Source organism: Mytilus galloprovincialis, chromosome 11 (genome assembly GCF_965363235.1).
Source record: "Mytilus galloprovincialis chromosome 11, xbMytGall1.hap1.1, whole genome shotgun sequence".
Classification (NCBI taxonomy): domain Eukaryota; kingdom Metazoa; phylum Mollusca; class Bivalvia; order Mytilida; family Mytilidae; genus Mytilus; species Mytilus galloprovincialis.
The window spans coordinates 56,311,203-56,323,168 of NC_134848.1; the positions used below are offsets into that span (position 1 = coordinate 56,311,203).

At 32.0% G+C, this 11,966-nt stretch overlaps 1 protein-coding gene across 1 annotated transcript; it reads left to right on the plus strand.

Annotated features, from left to right (window-relative positions):
• Positions 1-1,014: 1,014 nt before the first annotated feature.
• Positions 1,015-11,966, plus strand: LOC143052413 (uncharacterized). Its single transcript, XM_076225443.1, has 5 exons — positions 1,015-1,117; positions 5,082-5,156; positions 6,328-8,669; positions 9,184-9,343; positions 11,435-11,966. Exons 2-5 carry the CDS (start codon positions 5,105-5,107, stop codon positions 11,887-11,889), a joined length of 3,009 nt encoding a protein of 1,002 aa, XP_076081558.1. The 5' UTR covers positions 1,015-1,117; positions 5,082-5,104; the 3' UTR covers positions 11,890-11,966.

Sequence of the window (11,966 nt, forward strand, 5' to 3'; positions counted from 1 at the left end):
ATTACAATTATCATTGTTATTACATACATTAATTAACATTTCGTCTAACATCTAGACATGTAATAACATAGCTCCCTAAATATTTAAGTACAGACACATTTTCATTAGTAAATAACCAAACAGATTTTGCCTCATTTGAAATATGTATAAAATTAGGACAAATACAGTTTATTTCCTTGAAAAATATCTCCCTATCATTTTTGTATGCTGGACAACTAGTTATAAAATGTTGTTCATCTACATGATGTGTTGTCAATGTTTCAAAGTCATTTACATTTTACTGTTGGTTTTTTTTTGCAGAAATACCTAAAAATAAGTTTTCTTTTATAGCCCAATATAGGAAATAAGAAAACAAAGTTAGAAAAAGCTTCCAAAAACATGGAGTATAGCTTGCTCAGCCTCTACCTACTAATCTTAATGGAAGAGTCGTATTTTATGGCAATTTTCCCTCAAATATATTTTTGGGACTCAATCTACTGCATGTACTGTGTATATTTCATGTTTTCAATATTTCTGTGAAATACCATAAGTGTTTTGCATGTTAAAATTTTGACATGTTTTACTAGAGGGGGGATACCATTTGTTTAAATGTTTTTAAGGCTGGATCAAATAAAAATAGTGAAATATTATGGGGGGGGGGGGAGAAATTCTATATGTTTTTTTTTATTTCTAAATGACCAGCCTCCCTCCCATGTATCCGAAATTTTAAGTCCCCAAGAATAGGAAAACAAATGTTGTCCAAAAGAACACAAGTTTTTATTTAGAAAAAATGTTTTAAGGATTTTTTTTTTAATATGTACAGTATGTATAGTTTTCAAATATATGTAATTATTTATTTTATGTTCATTCATTTATTAGAAAATATCTGAGAATATTATACTAAAAATATAACGTTAGTATAGCATAATAGTCCCAGAAAATATTTACAAATTTTCTTTTTTTTTCAGTATCAGAGGAGAAATTAACCCAATCAGAGCCCCTAAGCAAAATCAGGTACTAAGGGACATAACCGAAAACTCTCCTGTCAGTCGGTAAATAGGTCGCACCTGCCATTTTGTTGATTTTTGTAGGTTGTAGCATCCAGAAAGGGCGTGAAGCGAGAATTTCACGTACACAGGTAAGGATGCACACACAAAATATTGTAGAAAGTATCATCAAAGTAGATTTATTTGGAATGATGCATATTTTAATACTTTATAAGCGCCTAATCAAGACCCAATTAGTTCTTGATGGATCTGGCCTTGACCTGAGTTTGACCTGTATTCCATTTGCTGTAATAAACAAAGCCGACATAGACTTTGTCATTCTCTTATCATTTCCTTCATTTCAAACTTTTTCACTTTAAACTAAAAGTTAAAACCTTTCTAGTTGGCTACTGATGAAGTCGTGATAATTGTTTTCTATAAAATTGATAAGTAATAATAATCGGTCACCAACTATCCAGAAACAAATTTATGATGTGGCCTTCAACATGGCCTGTAAAGACTTGTTTATTTTTGACACAAATTTCTGCTTTATCAGAGGCTTGTACTTAATAATAATGAGTATATATTATCTAAGGCCTAACCAGATTCAGCAAACCTACAGTTGCCCCTAAATTAGGTCATCTAATACAATACACCTTATCCTACATGTAGTCCAAATAATTATGACTCTGGCAATGCCAGCCTTCATCCTAGAAAAAATGAAATAGCCTTGCCAGACGTCATAATTATTTGGACTACTAGGATAAGGTGTATTGTATTAGGTGACCTAATTTAGGGCCAACTGTAGGTTTGCTGAACCTGGTTAGGCCTTATAATTAGATAATATATACTCAGAGGTCATAATTATTTTGACTAACCATATCCCTATTCCCGGCTTGAACTTTTAACCTCAACAACAATCACTTTTCCATTGTGGCGTCAGATATTTTGTTTTATGATGTCAAAATTTTATGGGACCCTGTGTGACATCCAGCAATGGGGGACAAATAGCGATAAGGTGTATGAAATACAGCTGAGTTTGACGGTCTCACTAATTAGCGACAAGAACAATTTTAGCGACAAGAAGCGTCAAGAAGCGACAAAAAGAATAATATTAGCGGCAAGAAGCGACAAGAAAACATATTTTTTTTATCAAAATTACTTATTCCAAATAAATATTAAAAGAATATGCAAAAGAAAACAATTTTAATGACAAGAAAGTTAATATTGATAGAAAATAAAATGAAACATAGATCTAATTCAGTTGCTACATTTATCATGTTTATTTACATGATATTTTATTATGTATAACAGCAAGTACATGTATTACGTTTACCCTGTCATATTATGATATAACTTTTACTTGTGTTTAAGAACAATAATATATTTATCTTATAATTTGTTGTAAACTATCTTTGTACAATATATAATAAATGTACATGCACAATTTGCACAAATGGTGAAATACAAAAGAAGTGAAATCAAACAAGAGGAAAACATAATTAAAATGTGATCTATTTCATCATTTTATATAGTGTATTGCCTCATTTATCGATATTTATCATGTTTATGCATATTGATTGAAGATTTAAGGAAATCAATGACAATCTTGAGTTTTCAATAGGTGTTCACTATAAGTATTTACAATAATTGTATATTCTGGCGCGTGTAATTGTATAGTCTGACGCGTGTACAAAGTTGAAGGTGTTAATTGGATGTTATTGTAGCAATAAAACAAAGGACGCGCGCCTCGTTAATCTCATTTGATGTTCTACATTGTGTATTACCTTATGGTGAAGCCACAGCTAACGTTGGTCCTATCAGGAAAAATGAATTGTACAGTTTGAAAGGAAATAACATTTCATGTTTTTGTTTCAATAAATCCTTCAAAGGAAAGGTGAAAAATCTTTGTTTTTATTTTCATTTTATAGCGTGTGCATTTCCTTTACTCTTACAAATGTTTAATTTCTTCATCCATTCATATAATATTAAAAACTACACGATCCCTTCCTCACAAATGTTTAATTTCTTCATTTATCAATATAATAATAAAAATTATCAATTCATTGCCCGTATATTAAAAAAGACTAAATGCATATTTTTTTATATTTAATAAAAAAAAAAGTTTTCTTGTCGCTCAATAGCTTCTTATCGCTTCTTGTCGCTAACATTATTCTTCTTGTCGCTTCTTGTCGCTAATTAGTGAGACCCGAGTTTGATCATGTTGATATATAGGATTTATTCAAACTAAATACATATATATACAGTTGTTTCCCAATATGAATTGCAAGTGTGACATTTGAAAGGTGAAGTATTTTGCATGAATTTTAACCATGAAAACAGGAAACAAAATCAGACAGCACTCAAGAAATTATAACTTCTGAGTGTAATAATCACAACAATAGGTATGATACAGGCTAGGCCAGTTTCGGGATACAATTTTTAGACAAATCTGTCATGTGACTTCAGTCACCATGTAACAAAAAACCGTCATTTCAAACACATGTTGAGCAAACAATTGAAAAAGTTTTATTTTATACTGCACAAAATATTTGGGAGATTAAAGTCTAATAAGATGTGATCACATTCCCTCAGTTGTATGGCAATCATGATTACATACTTATGTAACATAAATTATTTCTATACTACCCCGTACAAAATTATAAGGCGTATTACGCCTAGAAATCAGGCGTAAACCAGGCGTAAGTGGTAGTTACATGTCTAGATCCAGGCGTAAGGGAGCAGGAAACGTAAATTTGTAGTCCTTACAGGCGTAGAAAAAAGCAGTAAACCTAGCGTAAATTGAAATAAGCAAGGCGGTAGTTTTCTTATGGGCTTAAATTGAAATAAGCAAGGCATACATTTTTTTACGGGCGTAAAACTGTTGGTATGGCCTAAATAGAAATACCCATAATTCTTATTTGAGCCAGTGTCTGCCTAAAATGTATTTATTTCTATATTAGCTTCTTCAATGGTTAATGTTTCAAGTTTTTTGTCAAACAATAAGAAATAAAAGCAACAGTACAGAAGTTTGTATCAAGTACACAGCTAGGTTAATATACTGAACTAAAATAAGTGTAGTATTATGTAAGGATATTACGCCTGGTTTATTTATCATGTTTATTGACCAGGCATACTCATTTGCATATTACGCTTATTTTTTTGTGAACCAGGCGTACTCATTTAAATATAACGCCTAATTTTACAACTGGTTTACGCCTCAGTTACGCTTGGTTTATGCCTGGTTTTTCGCTGGTTGACACCTGGACATGCATTTTGTAAAAACTTCAATGCCGCCAGGATAAAGTATGACTTTTACGCCTGGTTTCCGTGTCATATAAGGGCGTCACAGTTCATACAGGACCCTACAGAATGGGTATAAAAGCGCTAGAAACTTTTTATAAAACAGGGATAGAAGGGCCTTCTATCTGGTAAACGACGTCATTAAAGCGTGGGAAATTGACGATCTCTTCTGTTAAAAGATGTTATGTATTCTGAAAAATCAATAAGCTAGATACAGGATTAGGCATTCCTAATGAGACATATCAAATTTTACAGATTTTAGAAATCTCAAGTCAAAGTGAGTCGAGGGAAAAAAAGTTTGGCCCTAATATCATGAATATAGAAATTTAGGCGAAATAGCATAATATTGTTATAAGATTTGATTTTAGGATTTCCTACTTTTTGGGACATGTACATGTACACAGTTGTGGTATAACCCAATGAATTGATCAGGCACTTGTCAACCGTCAGTCTTGAGCAACAGTGGCAAATCCAGAAATTTACTAAAAAAAGGTTTAGTTGGTATGATACATTTTTTGTACATACATGTACATCAAACTGCAAATCTTCATACATTTTTTAATCAATCATTTTTTCCTTCAGCACTTTTTAACATGTGTTTAAGCAAATTATGTCTTTGAAACATCATGAACATGTACAACCCCAACACAAATACAAATTATATTACAAATTCAATTTATTTCATAAATATACATGTACAATGTATAAGTTGATTTATTTTTAACGTATACATGTATATATATAGCAATAATCATGATGTACCAAAATCCTTTGTAGCACCCCTGATAATATATTTACATGATGTTTTTACAGATAGAAAGAATGAAGAAAGAATAATGGATTATATCATTCAGGTCAAAGAAGAGCCTATGGATGAAACCTATGAAGGTGAACATTTTGAACTGTATGAAAAAAGAAGGTATGATTGCCAATGAGACAACTCTCCACAAGAGACCAAAATAACACAGAAAATAACAATTGTAGGTCACCGTAACTGCCTTCAACAATTAGAAAAGCAAAGCCTATGCTGCATAGTCAGCTACATGTATAAAAGGCCCGGAAATGACAATGTAAAATTATTCAAATGAGAAAACTAATGACCTAATTTATGTCCATTACACACACAAGTTGATTTGATTAGAGTTTTGTATTTAAAGTAGTTTTATTTTCAAGCCCTATATTTAAGAATTGAATTATTACATGTTTAAAGGCTATAGATGCAATGTTACCATGGTTACCAAGGTTATTTAGCATAGTTTTGCAGTAGATTTCTTTGTTTCGTTCTTAAGGTAGTACCCAACACCTTAACTAAAATTAATTTGGCTCGTTTAATTTTCTTAAAATCTTGACAAAATATTTACTTTGACCCTTTGACAAAAATATAAAAATTTCACAAAAAATTTAACCAACCGTTTAATCAGAAAAATTACACTGGTTATATAGCAGTTTGACAAACACTTATTTTGATCATTGAAGCTTAATATTCCCTAACAACACAACTTCATTAAAACATTCTGCTGATTTTACAGAGTTATCTCCCTGTAGTGTTAGGTACCACCTTAAGATAAAAAGTTGAACTCTCATTAAAAACAGGAAAACAAAAGTATCAGCATGTTTTAACTCTTTAACCTTACTAACATGTTCTAAAATTTTGAAACTAAGGTGTAAAAAAAAATGTTTCAAGAATATTAAAGGGAGATAATTCAAATTATTCTTTAAAAAATGAAAATTGAAATCTTTCAAATATAATTTATAAGTACTTGAAGCTTAATCACTGATAAAATATATTTATTTTTTGTACAACAATGTACAACATGTACAAGTAGACATATGCATTTTACCACAAAATTTAGCTACACAAACATTTCACTGTTCATTCAAATATATTGTGTAAGGCAACAAAGCACAGATAAAGAATTTACTAGTGTCCTGGCCCCGCACTCATGCACAGCAGACATCAAAACCAGGTGTGAAAATAACCAGATGTAGTGGATATATTTATCTCTCAGTTGAATTTCACTGTTATTGTTAGATTAACCTTATTCTTTTGTTATTGCAGTCATTCATTTAGGAACAGAACTTCATGACAGGAGAGCTCCAGATTTTTATCAGATAGAGCAAAATACCATTTCTGAAAGGAGTTCGATCATAGATGACAATGGTGACAATGTTCTCTTTATAGCCGAACATATTAAATCTGAACCAGATAATAAAAACAAGGGAAGTAATTCAGAGGACAATGACAAAAGTATCAGCAGCAGAAAGAAGACGAGAATGTCGAGTTCATTATTAAAAATTCTCAATGCTAGCCCTCAACACAATGGATCAAATGTAACCATGGTAACAGATGAAAAAAGTGAAACAAATCGTAAAAGGTCTCAACCTACTTTATATGGTTTACTAAACGGCACAGTTCCTCCTATACCTCAGACTTTGGTAGTTACAGATAAAATTGAAAATGATGTTCATATAACACACATTACAGCACCATCGTCCGCAAAATCAGGGAGCAGTTCTACTTTACAAAAAATGCTGGCTTCTCCATACAGTGGAAAAAGTCCCCTGCTGTCTTCAATGTTAAAGACCCCTTCAAGAACTGATTCAACCATTGACAGTGTTTTCTCAACCCCTACAGCTAACTCAAACCAGGTTAATTCAGTACATTCTATTCAAGGTCATAGAAATAGGTCAAACTCTACACCAGAATCTACAACCAAAAGGAAACTTCCTGTTTTATTGAAAATGGGACCAGATATTCCTTTAAAGAAAAACTCTAATGACAGACAAAATTTAAGCACAATTAATGAATCTCTGACCAAGTTTACGGAAGCCAATTTAACAAAGATAAATCCAATAATTGACAAAACTTTATTGCCCGACCCCCATCCTGGCAAAATAGTACCAACAGAGTCTTCCATTGTGAATTGTAGTCCACAGAATAATGGTGTACCTGCTGGACTACAAACTGATTTTATAAATAGATGGACAGAAGTTATTACACAGAAAGTCATCGCTGAATTCTCTAAAGATGTCAATGCAACATTAAACTCTTTTGTAAAGAAGGCTATAATTGACAGTATAAAAGATTCTTCCACTAATCCTGTGCCAATTGTTCCTGCCCCAACATCTTGTTGTACAGAAAAACCAGTACCAGGTGAAGAGAACCAAGTTTCATCTTTAGCTAGTTGTTTATTACAGTCCCTTGCAGATAAAGTAAATGGATGTGGAATCAAGGACATTGCAAAGGGTCTGAATGTGGAAGATGATATCAACTTAATAAATGTATGTCAAAACATTCAGAAAAGTTCACAAGATATTGCAAAGTTGTTAGCTTCATCTACCATGTCTTCTGCTAGTGAATCGGATCACAGTAATACAGTGACTTTTCATGAACAAATTCCAACTAATTCAAAGCCTACTGTCCAAAAACTTGAAATAGAAAAGGAGCTTCTGAGCTCTACAAATAACTCTGCTCCAACTGTCCCACCAGAAGAAGTGAAAAAGCTAGTTTCAAATTTAATAGGCTTAACAAATAAATCAAATGTAAATCGGACAAAACCAGAAACACCTGTTCAAGAACCACCTATAGAATATATAATTATTCCATCAGAAAATGATGCAGAGGAAACAAAACCAGTAGAAACCAGTTCTATCAAATCTCAACCAGTTCCAGTGTCGCCAATAATCACAAATATAAAACACATGCAAGATAAAGATGGTAAATTTTTAATCTTCTCCTGTAAGATATGTGGTAAACGATTCCAACATCATGGCACACTGAGTGTTCACATGCGGACTCATGTAATGGAAAGTGGGACCAGTGAATTCAAATGTGATATTTGTGGTAAGCTCTGCACCGCTAAACGATACCTTGATATTCATATGAGAACACATCAGAAAAGAGGATCGTGTCCCGTACCGACAAAACAACTAGTGTGTGAAACATGCCAGGGAGAATTCACTAGTGAAGAAAACTTGTTGATTCACAAACGGATGCATTTAGGTGAAAAATTGTATCAGTGTGACGTTTGTCAAACTGGATTCACCAGAAAGTCACAACTTTCAATCCACATGCGAATCCACTCGGGTGAAAAACCGTACACCTGTAGTATATGTGGTAAAACTTTCCGCCAAAGTAATGGACTTAGCCTCCACCTGAATGTTCATACTGACGACAAACCATACAAATGTGAGATATGTGGGTCAGGATTCTCCCGTAAGGCTCACTATGAGAAACACATGAGGAAGGAGCGCGGAGAAAGACCGTTTAAGTGTGAGGAGTGTGGAAAAGGATTTACGGACAAGTTCAATCTACGGATGCATACCAGAACTCACCTTAAGTCTAAACCACATCAGTGTGATGAATGTGGGAAAAGTTTTGTTCAAGTTGCTTATCTTAGGGTAAGATATCTTTTTAACCAAAGTTAAAACATAAAAAATGTAAAAAGATAAGAAGATTGGGTATGATTGCCAACGATACAACTAACCTATAGCTGAGTATAAGCAAAGACAAAAAAAAAAAAATATAACAACTCTCTCACAGAGAAAACAACTAAATGCATTTCTAACTGTGAAATACAATGGCATACACTGCAAACACAAGAACTCATTCTGCATCATGCACACTTAGTTAGCAAAATATGCAAACAATAATATTACAATAAGGAGATGTGGTATGATTGCCAATGAGACAACTATCCACAAAAGTTCAAATAAATTGGATGTTTATTTACATATAGATACTGGCATCATACTGCATATGAAGTTGGTTTTACATTCTAGATGTATTTGTATTTTATATGGACTTTTTGCCTTCAAAATTTATAGTATAAAGTAAAAAAAAACAAAAAACAATTAACATGATGTCATTGATTTTTTGAAACTTTAAAATTAATTATGAATATTTGTTTCTCAGAATCACAAGAAGTTCCACACAGGTGAGAAGGGTTTTGATTGTTCACACTGTCCTGAGAGGTTTGAGTTAAGAAAGGATTTAAAAGACCATATAGCAACAGTACACAAGGACAAAGAGGATACAAGTAGAGGCAGGAGAAACTCAGCCAAATCATTTAACGGTTTGATTTTAAAATTTGTATGCCTAGAAAATAATATTGCACCGTACTTTGACACAGTCCTTGTTGTTCTTCAAATTTTCTTCAAACTGTTAAAATTAGGTGTTTACCAAATAATTATTATTACTGATATATATATAGGAGAATAGACCTTTGTATAGAATGAAAAGCTTTACTGCAAAATTTATCAATTTTAAAGGCAGAAAAAACAATAAACCAGTTATTCATAATTTAACTTCCCAATGTTGCATCAACAAATATAAGTAAATAGCAAACATCTTTGAGGTCATTGAAACTATACAGGCTCAAATTTATAAAGCGGACCTGTTGAAATTTTTGGTTGTAAAACCGACAGGTTATGGCAAATTATGTCAAATTGCAATTTGTTATTTTGTCAATCATTTTTTCAGCATTAAATATGATTAATGACACACAGCATGCACAGTACACTTCCAAAATTAGGACTTCTCCTCCTCTATCCAACATTTGTTTTAATGAAATACTTTTTTACAATTTTGGGTTTAAAAAGGAATAAATGTTTGAAATGAAACAATTAAATTAAAATACAGGTGAGGTGTCCAAGATTTGCATACAAGATCTCACATCACTCCGTTTTACTTACTTTTCTGGAATATAGCATAAGCAAATGAAATGTCAGCCTTCAAATTTTGAAGATGTGTATTGATCAGATACAATCAGAGGATCCTTAAATCAGATCGTTGTAAGCAGAGCTTGGTCACAGGAACTGTATTTTGATAAGATTGGAAATTAAAAAAAATAGGATCAGATGAAAATTTAGCAATACATTTATGTTCATGTTCGTACTAATTCATGATTGAAATATGCACTTTAAGATAAAATACCATATGTTTAACTCTAACAGTTCATTTAATAACAACACATGTTCTTAATGATGTACTTAGGTGAGGTTAGGTGAAAATAAATAAATTAAGAAGTTAAAATTGATACTACATGTATAAGCTAGTAGAGCATCAATTAAGGATAAAAAATAAGCTAAATATTTTGATACATGTAGGTCATGGACCTCCTTTTCCAGATATTTGAGATTTAAAATATGGTGGGTAAAGGCTGATTCGGACTTTTACCTGATATTTGCATTGGTGTTATTAGGTTTCAAAACAAAAGAAAGAAAATTAAGAATCTTCTAAAATTTTGATAAATGACCTATCATGAGCTATTAAGTCTTGTATGAAAAAATAAATGGGTGTTATGAGGCAAAATATTTTACATTGTATTGTATGGTAAAATACCAAGGAGTCCAAACATTTGACACAAATTCCAAAACATCACCTAAGTAGTAAGTACATCCTTAAAAGATATTATCATTCTCATTACATATGTTATACCACTCACTCTTTGAGAATATAAATGTAAATCAGAAATGATTGTGTACATTTATTACTTTATATTTATAGAATGAATATAAATGCAAGATAAATTATTGCTATTTTAGGAAAAGCTACATACAGAAATACATATTGGATATCAGAATGTGATTTCTCAGTATTTCAAGACTCCCCTGATGCATTATTTGCATAAAGAAAAACTTCACAATAATTTCTGAATTTACAATATTGAGGTTGTAAAATCATAAGGTTTATCTCCCTTTGGACATGGTTTGAGAAAAAAATACTTTAGTAACATGTCTTAGTTCATGTTTTCAACCTTTTGTCTCTAAGTCAATTCTCTTATCACCAATCAATTTGTGTAGTTTGGAAATTAAAAATATGAGGACCTTGCATTGACTTTATGATATTTACAGTCCTGATCAATAGTAAAATGAACACACCATTTGAAAATAAGAAGTCTTTGGAGATATAGGTATGATTGCCAATGAGACAACTCTTCATAAGAAACCAAATGACATAGAAGTTTAGAACTAAAGGTCATCATATGGCCTTCAATAATGAGCAAAACCATACCTTACAGTGAGCTGTAAAAGGCTTGAATGACAAATGTAAAACATGTAAAACCATGCCATTTTTGAATTTTAACAGACTTACCTCTAAGGATAATTTGAGAGCTACTTTTAGGCACACACAATGATATAATAGACAATGCTTTCCATTTTAGGGACATACAAGGATATAATGGATGATGATGATGAAGAAGAAATAACATCAGAAGAAGAAAGTAAAGATAACAGTGATGAAGAAATGGACAAAGTTGATGCATATTCTGACATGATCATGCACATTGCGACTGATATAGATGGGTCCCCGGAAAGTCGACAGTTCGGTACTGAGGAAACAGACAATTCAACTGACATGCTGGAGTTTGTAAATGCTAGTCAGGATTATGCAGACAATTTTACAGATACTGATATTAAAACTGAGCCAATAGGGTTTAATGAACTAAAATCTAGATTGGGTGATAATAAATATATTAATTTTGATCCTTCAATTGTTAAGGTAGAACCTGAAGAAATCATTGACGAATCGGCATTAGCAGAAAATCATGTAGTTAGTTCAAGGGTTAATGTAGAATTTAATACCTCAGTCGTAAAATGTGAACCTTTAAATTCATAGTTGTGAAAAGCCTGTAAATGATTGGTCCAAAATATTCTTTGTACTAAGTTTCATATAAAAGTATATATTATTTTTTT

What these genes read in the sequence shown, in the direction of transcription:
- LOC143052413 (XM_076225443.1), top strand. Translation starts at nt 5,105, where the DNA reads ATGGATTATATCATTCAGGTCAAAGAAGAGCCTATGGATGAAACCTAT. An exon ending in TATGGATGAAACCTATGAAG is followed by an intron (nt 5,157 to 6,327) that starts GTGAACATTTTG and finishes TTGTTATTGCAG; the next exon opens with TCATTCATTTAGGAACAGAA. An exon ending in CTCAGCCAAATCATTTAACG is followed by an intron (nt 9,344 to 11,434) that starts GTTTGATTTTAA and finishes TTTCCATTTTAG; the next exon opens with GGACATACAAGGATATAATG.